This window comes from Python bivittatus, unplaced genomic scaffold (genome assembly GCF_059951505.1).
Source record: "Python bivittatus isolate LINGU-HERP-01145 unplaced genomic scaffold, Pbiv_v1 ctg000330_np1212, whole genome shotgun sequence".
In the NCBI taxonomy this organism is placed as follows: domain Eukaryota; kingdom Metazoa; phylum Chordata; class Lepidosauria; order Squamata; family Pythonidae; genus Python; species Python bivittatus.
This window is the reverse complement of record NW_028277058.1, coordinates 41,397,062-41,412,454: the sequence shown is the minus strand read 5'-3', so window position 1 is coordinate 41,412,454 and position 15,393 is coordinate 41,397,062. Positions and strand designations below refer to the sequence as shown.

Sequence of the window (15,393 nt, the reverse complement as noted above, 5' to 3'; positions counted from 1 at the left end):
TACTGTGGGCAAGAAACCCTTAGAAGAAATGGAGTTGCACTCATAGTCAATAAGAGAGTGGGAAAGGCAGTAATGGAGTACAACCTCAAAAACGACAGAATGATCTCAGTGCGTATCCAAGGCAAACATTCAATATCACAGTCATCCACGTCTATGCCCCAACCACTGATGCTGAAGAAGCTGAAGTTGACCGCTTCTATGAAGACCTACAACACCTTCTAGAACTAGCACCAAAAAAAGATGTCCTTTTCATCGTAGGGGATTGGAATGCTAAAGTAGGAAGTCAAGGAGTAATCGGAATAACAGGCAAGTTTGGCCTTGGAGTACAAAATGAAGCAGGGCAAAGGCTAATAGAATTCTGTCAAGAGAACAAGCTAGTCATAGCAAACACTCTTTTCCAACAACACAAGAGACGACTCTACACATGGACATCACCAGATGGTCAATACCGAAACCAGATGGATTATATACTTTGCAGCCAAAGATGGAGAAGCTCTATACAGACAGCAAAAACAAGACCAGGAGCTGACTGTGGCTCAGATCATGAGCTTCTTACTGCAAAATTTAGGCTTAAATTGAAGAATGTAGGGAAAACCACTAGACCACTCAGGTATGACTTAGATCATATTCCTTGTGAGTACACAGTGAAGGTGATGAATAGATTTAGAGGATTAGATTTGGTAGACAGAGTGCCTGAAGAACTATGGACGGAGGTCCGTAACATTGTACAGGAGGCAGCAACTAAAACCATCCCAAAGAAAAAGAAATGCAAGAAAGCAAAATGGCTGTCTGATGAGGCTTTACAAATAGCTGTGAAAAGAAGGAATGCGAAAAGCAAGGGTGAAAGGGAAAGATATAAGCAACTGAATGCAGATTTCCAGAGAATAGCAAGGAGAGATAAGAAGGCCTTCTTAAATGAACAATGCAAAGAAATCGAGGAAAACAATAGAATGGGGAAGACTAGAGATCTCTACAAGAAAATTGGAGATATGAAAGGAACGTTTAGTGCAAAGATGGGCATGATAAAGGACAAAAAGGCAGGGACCTAACAGAAGCAGAAGAGATTAAGAAGAGGTGGCAAGAATACACAGAAGAACTATACAAGAAAGATCTTAATGTCCCTGATGTCCACGCTGGTGTGATCACTGACCTTGAGCCAGACATCCTAGAGAGTGAAGTCAAGTGGGCCTTAGGAAGCATTGCTAACAACAAAGCTAGTGGAGATGACAGTATTCCAGCTGAGTTATTTAAAATACTAAAAGATGATGGTGTTAAAGTGCTGCACTCAATATGCCAGCAAGTTTGGAAAACGCAACAGTGGCCACGGGATTGGAAAAGGTCAGTTTATGTTCCAATTCCAAAGAAGGGCAATGCCAAAGAATGCTCAAACTATCGCACAATTGCACTCATTTCACATGCTAGCAAGGTTATGCTCAAAATTCTACAAGCTAGGCTTCAGCAATACATGAACCGAGAACTACTGGATGTACAAGCTGGGTTTCGAAGAGGCAGAGGAACTAGAGATCAAATCGCCAACATTCGCTGGATCATGGAGAAAGCACGAGAGTTCCAGAAAAATATCTACTTCTGCTTCATTGACTATGCAAAAGCCTTTGATTGTGTGGATCACAACAAACTGTGGCAAATTCTTAAAGAGATGGGAGTACCAGACCACCTTACCTGTCTCCTGAGAAATCTGTATGCGGGCCAAGAAGCAACAGTTAGAACCGGTCACGGAACAACCAATTGGTTCAAAATAGGGAAAGGTGTACGACAAGGCTGTATACTGTCACCCTGCTTATTTAACCTATATGCAGAGTACATCATGAGAAATGCCAGGCTGGAAGAATCACAAGCCGGAATTAAGATTGCAGGGAGAATCATCAACAACCTCAGATATGCGGACAATACCACCCTAATGGCAGAAAGTGAAGAAGAACTAAAGAGCCTCTTGATGAGGGTGAAAGAGGAGAGTGCAAAAGCTGGCTTGAAACTCAACATTAAAAAAACTAAGATCATGGCATCTGGACCCATCAATTCCTGGCAAATAGAAGGGGTAGAAATGGAAGCAGTAACAGACTTCATTTATTTGGGCTCCAAGATCACCGCAGATGGAGACTGCAGCCATGAAATTAAAAGACGCTTGCTCCTTGGGAGGAAAGCTATGGCAAGCCTAGATAGCATATTAAAAAGCAGAGACGTCACCTTGCCGACAAAGATCCGCATAGTCAAAGCTATGGTTTTTCCAGTAGTAATGTATGGCTGTGAGAGCTGGACCATAAAGAAGGCTGAGCGCCGAAGAATTGATGCCTTTGAACTGTGGTGCTGGAGAAGACTCTTGAGAGTCCCCTGGACTGCTAGGAGGTCAAACCAGTCAATCTTAAAGGAAATCAACCCTGATTGCTCATTGGAAGGATCGATAATGAAGCTCAAGCTCAGATACTTTGGTCACCTAATGCGAAGAGAGATCTCTTTGGAGAAGACCCTGATGCTGGGAAAGACTGAAGGCAAAAGGAGAAGAGGACGGCAGAGGATGAGATGGTTAGATAGCATCACTGAAGCAATGAGCATGAAACTGAGCAAACTCAGGGAGGCAGTGAAGGACAGGAAGGCCTGGCGCAATATGGTTCATGGGGTCACGAAGAGTCGGACACGACTTAACGACTAAACAACAACAACAATCCATTTGTAATTCTACCATGTCTACCCAGTACTTCTTCCTGCACTCATTATTTTTTTAACTGCAGAAAGTCTCACTTTTTTTTAATGGGTGGAAGAGTTGCTCAGTTTCTGCAACTGCAGATGACCTTACAATTACTCTCCCATTTCTTTTTGAGAGGTGCAATTCTGATATGGGACAATTGTATATGTCAGGCAGGTAATATATTGCAGGGTGCCATTTCACAACCCTGTCATTTCCGTCAGTTGTCTCTTTCTAAACACCTTTCCTCGACAAAACTTTCTGGGTACATGTGTTCAGAACATTGAAATGGTAATGAAATAGTGCTGTTTTATTATTGTCATTGCAATGTGTTTTTTCTAATTAAGCCAGCTATTTTGTACTCAGCTCTAAAATGCAAGGAAAGTGTTTGACATTCCATGGACAATTATATTTAAATTAATAAGCATTTAACAACTGAGATTATTTTTGAAATGGCTGCTCAGGTAACTTTGCCAGAACTTTACCACTTAAGGCACTATGGAAGAACATAGTAAAAATAAACTTGGAAATTTGCAGTGACGTGATTGTGTGGAACAGACTTTCCTACCCTAGGTGCCGTCCAGATATGAGGACTTCAGTTCCATGAATGTCCCTGCCAACATGACCATTGCTGAGAATTCTGGGTGTTAAAACCTATCAATAGTTAATTATAGTTCTGCTGGTGGGTTTCAGAGGATGAACACTGTCATTATTGCTAGGACTTACATGTCTGAAAGTTGTCAAGACATAAAGGACTGAGAGAAGATTAGTCATGATGGTTCCAAGTTTTAGGAGTCCTTAAAGCAAGGTGTCACACTCTCTCTGAACCTTCTTCCTCCTTGCCACTGTTGTTCTGCCTATTCATTTGCCTCTCTTTTTGGATTTCAAGAGAGTAAGTTCACACCATGAGGACACTGTTACTCCTCGTTCTTTTCACAGGTTGCTTGCTTAACAAAGGCATGTGACTTGGTGATTGTAGCAAGAGGAAAATCACAAAAAGCCATAGAATTTAGCAATGGGTTCTCTACTTGTGATATTGGCCTATAACAGATGTACGATAATATTAGACTGATAGTGACTCTCAGAAAAGGAAATAGTATATGTAGAATCACATTCATAAGCCAAAGGTCTTCATACTGATTCTGAATTTTTAGTCAATACAGTTTTTTAGAATACTTTTTATTTTAAATAGGTGTTCCTTGGACCCTTCATACATGGTTAGAGTCTTTGCGAACTGCTTTTCAACAACATAGAAGGCCTCTCATCCAGTGCTTGTTGAAAGAATTTAAATCTATCCAGGAGGAAGAATACACTGAAGAACTCATCACACAAGGGTTGCCTTTGATGATTGAAATCTTGAAAGCAAGTAAGGTAGGTGACACTGCAGACTTGTCATTCTGCAGCTCAAATTATTATTTCTATTGGGCTTTTCTGCTTATAAAGCAAATAGCTTGTACAGCAAAACACAAGCATTACAGATGCAAAGAAAAAATATTAAGTATAACAGTAAGACTTTCACTAAAACATTGCAATTTGAGGTAGATCAATCTTTATAGCAGCAAACCATCAAGAACTACAAGCTAGTGAAAACAGGTATTTTAATCAGAAGCAGATTAGACAGTGTATTCAAAACACTCTGTTGAAATATTATTCATTCTTTTATGTTCGGATTACACTGCCTCGTCTTGTTATCATCTCCCTTCCTATCCTTTATTAAGTAACATTTATTTTGTTAGTTACTTTGTGTAATTCACCTTCAAACTAGAATTGCAAATTAGCTTCAAACTGTGATCTGCAGTACTGGTGTAGAGGGCAAGCAAGCACCATTGGTTGCCAGTTTGAATGTAATGGGAAACAATGATCCGCCACAGCACAAAAAATGAATAATCAAATGTATCTTACAAAAGGAAGAGTTGGTGGGAATCATGGAAGCACTGCTCTGTGAATGGCTTCACATATGGTGGTAGACCATGTTTGAATAATCATGGTTTGTTGAGTAAGCTGCTATTGGCTGGGTTCACACTGCATCAAAAGCCAAAGCCTTAGGGAATCACTCATGGCTTAGTGCAATGTGCCAACCAAGTCCCTGAAAATTAATCCAGCATATATGACATTTGGTAGGTGTTACCAGACAAGGCTTTTATCATGGAATAACTGGTCAAAATTTCAACATTTATCTGGGATGCGATTGACATCTCTGTTTGGGAACCTTCTTTATTTATTTTTTCTTTATTCCCATCATTTGCGCCTGCTACCTCCACATTAAAAATGATAAGAAAGGAAAGACAGAACCGCTGCAGGATGTTTTTGATTGGTAGCGCTTGGGTCCTTCTTATAGAAGCATCCTCCCAAATGCACTGTAGGAGGAGGGAGTGTTATGTACTCCACCTTGAGTTGTACAAAATAAAGATGGGATATAAGTCAAATAAATGGATGTATGGATAGAATTGGTAGTTTTAAAAAACTGAACTGACAATCTCCATCTCTTGCAAGAGTGGCTTAATGCTGAAGTAGTTAATGGCTGGAGAGATGACAAGCCAAAACCTAGTAGTAAAGCTGAAGAGTCACTTAAGTCAAGAGAGGCTGATAAACAAATGAGCTGAAAGTGGCCTTTGGCTGGCTGGCTAGATGGAATAGTATAAAGAGGGCATTGTACACATTTCCTTCAACTGTGCGTAGCAATGCTCAGATCTCACCCCAGCAGATCTCATGAGGCTAGGATGGAAGTGAGCCCTGGAAACGTAAATGTAGAGTTGATGGGATGTTGTGGGATTGTGATATGATATGTGGTGTAGTTGTAGGTTTGTGGGTTATATTTATTCTGATTTTATGGAAAGTTGTGAGCTGCCTAGGATTATCAACTATAAGGTAGGCAGCCATATAGGTTTTCTAAATAAATTAATAAAAATAAATCTCATGTTAGAGTTTCACAGAAAAGGAATGTATTGAAAACTAAGACATTGTGAATGGATTAATCTATTAAGCCAGAAGTTCTCAATTCCTGGCGTAGATCCATTCACTGAAGTGCAGCAAAAGTGTATTCTTATATTCAATATCACATATTCTTAAATAGATTTCTTAAAACATTTATTTACTTACTTATAAGATTTCCATTTCCTTTTTCATGATAAAAAGCAGTCCCCAAGCAATGTTCTGTTTATTAAAAATGAACTGTGTACAATAAAAATAATTAAAATCAATAATTTGATTAAAAGAACTCTTTAAAAATGTGTAAAAATATTAATTATCTTTAAAAACTTTAATTTCTAGACTAGAGTATTAGATCAGACCTGGGAGATATAGCAGTCCAAATCACTGTGTTTCATTCCTTAAAAGGAAAATAATAATAATTGAAGTGTATATTTTGATAGAATTATAATATGTCCTTTGAAAAATAAAAGAGTATGATACTGCAACATGCATTATCCAGAGAAAAAAAGATGTTGCTTGTTAATATATAAAAGCTATTTCAAGGAAATAACGTGCCATCTATTTTGGGAAGTAGCCAAGTGCAGATTTGTTATTATTTGAAATTAGGTCAATTTTTGTCTAGATTGTTCATGTCTCCCTTCTCCCTCATTCAGATAGATTTTTCTATGGTCTGGTGACTATTGCAACCTATAGTATTACTTGTCATCAATGTCAGTACTTCTGTATCTAAACAGTTCAGAATAACCAGGATCCGAAATCTCCATAAATGTGCATCTTGCATTCTCCATATGAGAGGCAAACATCAGGTACACCAGTGTGGCATGCCAATATAACTCATAATTAACCAGTGTCACATAAAATGATTGAGTAGCATGGCGTTATCTAGAAACTAACCTTGGATTTGATGGATTTGCATTTAAATCCTTACAAATAATTTCTCCTAAGACATATTTCAACAAAGACCCTTCTGTTTTTTACAGAAAGGAAATATTGGTTGAAACTTCCTGAATTGGAACCAAGAAGTATTGATTCTATAACTTGTGTGCCCTCTTCTGATCTGACACCCATAAACATTTTCTTGGACCTGGGTTTTTGATACACCAATTTTAAAAAATCCTTTCAAAATCAAGTCTTGGCATTACTCCCAGTAACTACTGAAGGACATTTTATGTATCTTGTTTGATTAATGGTATTCTCTTTGGAAGGGCTATAGCTTAGTTTTGTAAAAATAAAAACCTATTTTCTCAAAGTAGACATTGCCTCTGGCTGTTAACTCTAACATCTTAGGTTCCCTACTCACAAATGTTGACTAGTATTAATGATGTATTGGATTAAAAATCTTCTGATAGCAGTCTTCCAAAGCAATATTTGATCAATTTTCATGCAACACTGATACTAGAGATCTTCCCCAAAGACATTTGGAGAAGTTTGGGCAGTCCTCCTTTTTGCATTAACAATACCATATGGGGTTAGTCCTTTGAGGTACACCAGTCTCAATAAGGACTATTGGAAGTCTGCTTTATTAATGTAGGGTATAATAACAGAATCTTGAAACTGTGACAGAGATTCTCTCTCCCCTCTTATACCAATGAGAATCAAGGTGGGGCAAATTTGAATTTCTTACTCAATCCTTCCTTCTTTTCAGGTCTAAACTTGTGTTTATCTAAAAGCTGTTGAAATCCTTCTTCAAGGCCATGTTCATACTCCTTTATGTGTGGCGGGAGGAAGATGATATCACATCATATGTAGCTTATGACAAACTGAAATTCCTGGCTTCACAGTGATCTTTTGATCAGTAATCTCCATTTCCCACTTTGTTTTTATGCACATATGGATCGGTTTCTCAGAAACAGAAAAAAAATACATTTCTCATTACTGCAGTTGTCTCATAAAAACTCAGCAATTGCTCAAAGGTTGAAAGCATGTTTATCTGAACAATATTTAGAAAGATTCTACTGATATCATCATCATCATCATCCATTTATTCATTCATTTTAATATTAGATGGTCCATACTTATTTAGTTCATAACCTGCCTTTCTGCCCATTTTTGAAGGAACTACTTTAGTCTTGTCAGAAATAGACAGAACAACTTTTTTCAAACTTGTGCCCCACCCCAGCTTCATTAATTCACAGTCAGCAAGACTAAAAGAACTGAACAACAATTTGTTTTGAAGATACTAAGTTGGGGAAGGTAACCACAAGACAAGAAGAACATCCCAACAAGATGGAGAACATCTTGCTCTGAAAGTCTACATTGGCTAGTTAGGACAAAAGTGTGGTGAAAAAAATACATATTTTTTTCCCAATACTGCAATTTAAGTTGGCTATTTGGGTTGGTTATTGCATTTGGATTCCAGTTCATGCAGTGAGAACACCTCATTTATAGACGAAAAAGGATCTAGCTTCCAAGTTCAATGGACTTTTAGCAGCAAATGACTTTTAGCAGCAATAGGAAGTTATTTTCATTTGTCTTGCTGCAGCCTTTCCTACTTCTTCTACTAGCCTGGTTGATCATTTGAAACCATTGGCTATAATAACATATAGCTAAAATTCAGTTAATAGCTTAGTAGATTGGGGGACATCTACCTGGACTTTTCACAGAGTCTCTCATTATATTCTCTATTGGCCAGATGACCCAACCCAAAGACTGCTCATTAATGGCTCAGTTTCAGCTTGGACAGTAGTATTGTATGGAGTGCCACAGGACTCTGTTCTGGCCTTGTGCTGTTCAATAGTTTTATCAGTGACTTGATTGAGGAAGTTTGAGGGAATACTTTTCAAGTTTGTAGATGACGCAAGGCTGGCAGGGATGGAGAGAGAAGAGAGGGAAAAATGAAAAAAGATCTAGACAGGCTTGAGTAATGAGTTGAAATGAATAGAATGGAATTTATCACAGAGAAATGTAAAGTTCTGTGGGTAGAAAAAAATAAAGGCACAAGTATAGGATGGGAGAGACGTAGCTTGGCAATAGTACATGTAAAAAAGACGTGGGTGTACTTGTCAACCACAAGTTAACCATGAGCTAGTGGTATGATGCAGCTGCTAGGAAAAAAAAATGTCAAATGCTATCTTGGTGTGCAAGGAGCATACAGTCCAGATCATGGGAGATAATTGTTCCACTCTACTTTGTCCTGATTAGACCCCACTTTGAATACAGTGACAAGTTCTGGGCATCTGCATTCAAAAAAAAAAAAAAAGCCAGTGACAAATTGGATCAAGTTCAGAGGAGGGCTACCATGATGGGGAAGAGACTGGAAATCAAGTTTTATGAGGAATGGTTAAAGGAAATGGGTATGTTTAGCCTACGGAAGAGATAATAAGGGGAGATGTGAAAGCAGTCTTCAAATATCTGAAGGACTGTCCAGTAGAGGCGGGAATAGACTTATTCAGTATTGCCCCAGAGGATAAGGTAAGTACCAGTGGATTAAAACTTATGGAGAAATAGGTTCGGGCTACATGTCAGGGGAAACCTCTTGACTTTAGGACCTGTCAACCAGTGAAATAGGCCACTAGATGAAGTGGTGAGTTCTTAACCCAATGCATATTTTCCTGGGATCGTGCTGCAGTTGTGGAGGGCAGACTCATAGTCCTGGGAGAAGATGCAGCTGCTTTAAGGAGTCACAGGTGATAAGCAAATGTCCTCATCTGCTCCATAGCACTGTTCTGCCTACCAGTTTGAAGTATGACATAACCCTTTTGTGTGTCTCATTGGCAGCCAGCTTCCAATGCCTGATGCATGGATGTGTGTTGTTAATCCCCTTTTTACTAGAGTTGCCAGAAAATGAACATGTATACAAGACATTTACTGTTTTATTGAGCTGTGAATTCTCCAAAGTTGGCTTAATTTTCCCCTCAGTTCTCAACTGAAAGACATAAAGACGTAGATTTGCATTATTTGGTTTTACAAGAGTATCATTGTGCCTGATGAGAGAAGTAATTACCTACAGGATATCTCCACAATATTGACTTATTCAGTTTCTAATAGAATAGTAGAGAAATTGCTCAAGGAAAGTTTAGTAAGGCAATATCTTACTACAGTTAAAATAGCAGGAGAAGGGTATCTGCTCACATTTTTAGGTCCCCACATTTTAAGCGTATGATATTCTATCAGTTCCTATGAGTGAGTCATAAAACATTTGAGTGAAAGAATTTTGTTTTGTATTTATTTTATTGCATTTTGTTTTGTTTCAGAATGAAGTGATTAGTCAACAACTGGCTGTCATTTTCACTCATTGCTATGGACCTTATCCTATTCCCAAGCTTATTGAAATCAAACGCAAGCAGACATCTCGTTTAGGTAAGTGTGGTTTTTGGGTCTTTAGCTCCAAATGTCAAAAGATATGCCTCAATCTTGGTAGACTTTTCATGTAATTCAAAATCAGAAGAGATCATAGGATATCCTAATCAGGGTCAAGAGCAGCTCACAACAACTAAAAATAACAAGGAGAAAAATAAATAAAAATAAATAAATAAATACAACAAATGTATAACCATACTAAAACCACTATTAAAATCTCAATTAAACACTAAACATAATTACAGTCAGCAGATGAATACAAGCAATACATCCCATTCAGTGTAACCATTGGAAAAGCTCACTATACTTCCTTTTGCTTTCCAAACCAAATGCTAGTCATTTACTTCACCAGTTGTTCTGCTTTGGAATATGGGTGTGTACAGTTGACCTTAATAATACTTTTACGCCCACCTTTCTCCCAGAGATCAAGCTAAGAGAAAACACAGAATTTACTCTGTTTAGCAGAATTTGCATTCAAAACATTGATATGCTGACAGTTGCATCTATGTTTAGCCCCCACTTTCCGCCTTAGAGTAGTTTCATGTGTAACAAGCAATTTGGACAAATGAAAATGGAAGGCATCTGAAGCAGTTGGTGTGTTTGTAGCCCCACAGTGCAGTTTGGAAGCTTCGTTTGCATTATTTGAAATTTCTGCCATACGTTTTCCAGATTCATTTTATTTATTATTTATTGATCACTCTTCTCCAAGTTGATATCTTCTAATATGTTCCTATAAGCCCAGACCGGCATGGCCACTGTTACTGAAGCTGAAAACAAATTGTATTAAAAGAGTTCTGGTGTTTAGACATAAAGAAGAATACTGACAAATAAGAAAACAAGTCATCCCTTATTGATTTATATAGAATGTATAACTTTACCCTGCCCCTTTCCCAGGACCTTGGCAGTTCCTAATCCTCCAAAATATGTGGGAAAAATAAACAGCAAACAGTTAATTATTTTTATATTATTTTCATTTCCTGGGAGAGATGCTTATGGGATTTTCTGCCCAAGATGGCACAATAACTTGACTCACTGGGGGGCTATGGATGGACTTGGAAAGGGGGCATAATTTCCCCCTCTGTCTCAGGCAGCAAGGTTAAGACTGCCCTGAAGGATGTCTGTTACCTTTAACAATAGTTTGAGAATCTATTTCAGTGGTTTGAAATGCACTTTGCATGACAGTACTAGAGTATTTGCCCTATCAAGAATTTCTTCAAAATAACTTCAAAGATATATTCATCTTAAACTGACTTTTACAACCAGGATCAAATATAGTGGTGTTTTAATTTATTCCCAATTAAAATGTCTTCCTCTTGTTTTTTGTTTCTTTGTTTGTTTTGGGGTGGGGTGTTTTTTTTTTGGTCTGTTGTTTTTTTTTTTTATTCCAGATCCTCATTTTCTCAACAATAAAGAGATGTCAGATGTTACATTCCTTGTGGAAGGAAGACCATTTTATGCGCACAGAGTATTACTGTTTACTGCATCCCCTAGGTATTTATACGTATTTATAGATGAATATGGCATAAACTTAATTTCAGTATTTTGGATTACATAAGGCAGACAGATTTATAGGTTACCCAACAAGAATTTGCAATGAAGATTATATTTCTTCATTGGCTAAAGAAATTGTCAGTGATTACTATAGATCTCAGTGCAATAGATGTGACTAGTAGAAAAGTGTGGTAGAATTCAGAAAGGGACATTAAAGCATAAGGAGAAAGAATACAAATCAGTCAGAAGAGTGGTAGTCTACTTGGGGAAGCTACACTCAGCAGCCAAACTATGTTTCTGCCCTAATGCTGAAGTCTTATGTTAAATATCAGTGTTAAAATACATCCCCAGATGAAAGTTGGAGAAATTTGCTTGCCATTATGAGCACAGAGCCATTGTGGTATGTATGATTGGACATCAGCTTTCCTAACAGCTTTGGAGCTGAGTGAGTGTAAATCTTCCTGGACAGCACCACAGGAATCTCTGCCACTTCCAGAGCTAGAAGGATACTGCCAGTTGTCTGACAACTATGAGCATAAGGTATTGGGGGCCAAGCATAATTTTCCCCATTTGCAATGCGCTTTTCTTCTCTGAAGCAGGAAAGGTGGGTGGCAGGAGTTGGAGTTGACTGTTGCTGAAGGCACTTGAGATGACTTCAAGAAGTTAATTACCATTCTCTTAACCTTCTCCTCTGAAACGCTTCCCTTCTTGACTGCCTTCTCCTTGCACAAGGATGGTGGAAGTGGAGGTGAGGAGGGAGGAGATAGAGAATTTATTGCTCTAACTTAGATGTTGGTCAACAGTACTAGCTAAAAGCCTAGAAAAGTAGTAGAAAAGTGGCCATTGGAAAGAACATTGTATCCTGTTCCCCTTTCTTGACTATCTAATTTGGCCTTCCTGGGCCTACTCCCTTCAAGATGAGCTGGAAATACTGCTGCCAGAATTACCACTCAGCACAAAGGCTGACAGTTTGAACAAGGCTGGTTAGTACAACCTGTGATCTGATGTCTTGAAGTTAAGCAGTTCATAGCTTTGGCTGCTGCTGGAACATACTTTTTCTGCATTAAAAAAGAGTATATGAGCCTGCAGTGGATAAGTATCATTCCTGTATGTGAACTTTATACCATACTGATGCAAGACCTTGTTTTTTTGGTGGTGTATTCTTTTCACAAATTGAAATAGCAAATATATTTGGATGTTTTTGCATAGGTTTAAAGCCCTGTTGTCCAGCAAACCCGCATCTGATAGCACTTTCATTGAGATCAGCTATGTGAAGTATCCCATTTTCCAGGTAACATTGAACATCTCAAGGAATCTCTGTATAAATGGCAATTAGTACAAGAGAAATTTCCTGAAATATGGACCCTGATGGCTGTTGTTCAATAGCAGCATTTCAATTATGTTATTGATTGGAATCAAACTATACATGAATGACATTAATCTGCTTTATTGTCTGAGTGTAGAATTAAATATTGTAATACATGTAGGAATGGTAAAAAGGTTTAAAAAGTAGAATTACTAGCAAAGTTTGAACTCTCTGGTCAATTAGAATAGTTTACTCAGGATCCTGAAGGATTCTTCCTCTGGCCACCATAAATGCATGTAAGGAACAGAGGCACCATATCTCCCATCAGGAATCTATCTGAATGTTAAGAAATGCAAGAGAGGCCCATTTGAAGATACCTTCTGCCTTTTCCTGTGTTGCTTCTATGCTGTGGAATGCATTCTCTTTAAGGCTGCATTTGGTTCCCACTCAGCCAACAATTCAAAACCATATAAAGATGCATCCTGTTCACCAGACTGTTCATTGATTTTATGCCAGTGCTACTGTTAATTTCAATTTATGTTTTTAGTTTTTATATTTTGCTTTTTAAATTTAAATGTAGCTGCCTTGAGTTGTAATAAATCAATCAAATGAACATTCTTTTTCAGAAGTGAGCTCCTACGTATTACACATTTCTTTTTTAATTTCTTGTATTGAGGTTTTCAGAAGTATGAATAATTGAGTGCTCCTTAATTATTCTGGAAGAGGTATGCTACAGAAGAATTGCCAGATTTATCTTGCTTTTAATAGTAGCATGACTGGCAGAGATTTAGCAAGTGAAGGCTTCCCTTGTGTTGCATTTGCATATTACTGTGAAACTTTTCCTTGCCCTGCATTTGCATGCTGAATTTCATCCTACAAAACTGCTGCTAAGTAGACCATATGAGCTCTCTTAGGAAGAAAAATAGTTGTTAATTCTATAGCTTTGCAACCAGTAGGGTTCCTTTACCAAGAAACCTTGGCTAAAAATAACTGAAACAACAAGAACTACTCCAAGGCATAAAGTTAAGTATGGGTATCTTTTCAATACATATTAAAATCTATTAATAACTATTTCTTTTCTGTTTTCCATTTTGGAATAACATTGATTTATCCCTTTTCCCTTAGTGTTCAGCAACTTCAGAAACAAACGTATTTTTTGTAATTTATGGATTTCTTTGGTTTCAGCTTATTATGCAGTATCTCTACTATGGAGGTTCCGAGTCACTTCTCATTAAAAACAGTGAAATTATGGAGGTAAGAAGCATCTTATACCAAAAACTGCCGCTGTTGTTGCAAGTATGCTAAATTTGGATTGAATAATAGATAGATTCAGCCATAGATTTGGCTGAATAAAAGGTGGGGGGCTGCTGAGGCAGAGGGGGAAGGGTGGCAGGGGCAGTGCGACCCCACCCGACTCACATTGGCCAGGGGCTGGCTCTCTCAGCCCCTCCTGCACTGGAGCGCACCGGGTGGGAGCAGGCTGGGCCAGGTCTTAGGGCCTACAGGACTCACTCTGCAGACGGTGGCAGCACTGGGAGGACTGCTGGTGATCCATGGTAAAGAATAAAAATGTTTGTTTGGAGGTGATATGATGATTGTCTTCATTGCTCATGTGGATTTTTTTTTACCCATAGATTTTGTCATTTGTAAAGCAAGAATGTTGTAAAACAACATTCCCCAGTAAGTTGGTGTAACAGGAACGAAGTGAACAATATAGCACCCAAATTTTTCAGTTTCATTAGATACTATTTGGAATACTATGAAATGTACAAAGACAGAAGATGAACAAGAAACATTCCTTTTGGTGCCCACAAAAATGGTTACCTCCCAAAACCTGTAATAATCTTTTTCCTCCTCTTTCAGCTCCTATCTGCTGCTAAATTTTTCCAGCTTGAAGCACTGCAACGTCACTGTGAGATCATCTGTGCAAAAAGTATCAACACAGAAAATTGTGTGGATATTTATAATCATGCCAAGGTAACCCAGTATTGTTACTCATACTTATTCATTGATGCACGTATCCAAGCTCAGCATCAGCAGAAAATATCCTTGGACAGGTGTCAAGGTCTAATTGCTGTAATCCTGGCCTAATTTTTGCCTGTGTTATGTTGTATCTTCCTGTACTATTACACTGAGAAATTGCATTGGCAGGTCCAGTTGTATAAATTCTTCCCATCCTTCCCAAATGTCTTATACTGGGTGGTTGACGATTAGTACCTGGGCTTAGGGAGGGAAGGGTGGGATTTGGCTCACTGTAGCTATATACGACATGGCTATTAATATTGTGTATAACATAATGCATATAGGCATTTGGTCCATTTAATCCTGAAGAAATGCAGTCAAGGGCTAGGATTAGGGTTAGAATTCTATACAGACAGGCTTGCTGCTGATTTTAAGCAGCTGTGATTGCTTTAAAAAAAACAACACTAAAATGGGGAATGAGCAATATACATATGTACATACATATCCATTGCACTATTCCCTTTTGGGTACAGCAGTGAGTGGCAGGGTTGAACCTATAGCGTGAAAGGTTGGAGATCTCAAAACCCATCTCCCAGAAGACTTTGGATTTATACGCTCCGGCCCACCTTCCTGACTTGGAATACTGCTTTGTAGTTTAGCACTGCCACCACCTGTCTTCCATGGGAAATGCCTTTACTCGGTG

At 38.3% G+C, this 15,393-nt stretch overlaps 1 protein-coding gene across 2 annotated transcripts in view; it reads left to right on the top strand.

The window, feature by feature from the left end:
* ABTB3 (ankyrin repeat and BTB domain containing 3) overlaps nucleotides 1–15,393 on the top strand; it is a 213,526-nt gene that overhangs the window by 187,634 nt on the left and 10,499 nt on the right. The window contains exons 11-17 of one of the 2 annotated variants that reach the window (XM_088141088.1): nucleotides 3,894–4,072; nucleotides 6,367–6,438; nucleotides 9,826–9,931; nucleotides 11,320–11,422; nucleotides 12,632–12,713; nucleotides 13,914–13,982; nucleotides 14,592–14,705. In XM_088141088.1, coding sequence (XP_087997214.1) covers nucleotides 3,894–4,072; nucleotides 6,367–6,438; nucleotides 9,826–9,931; nucleotides 11,320–11,422; nucleotides 12,632–12,713; nucleotides 13,914–13,982; nucleotides 14,592–14,705 — 725 coding nt within the window. The remainder of the gene's footprint in view (nucleotides 1–3,893; nucleotides 4,073–6,366; nucleotides 6,439–9,825; nucleotides 9,932–11,319; nucleotides 11,423–12,631; nucleotides 12,714–13,913; nucleotides 13,983–14,591; nucleotides 14,706–15,393) is intronic. The other variant, XM_088141089.1, reaches the window with a different exon arrangement.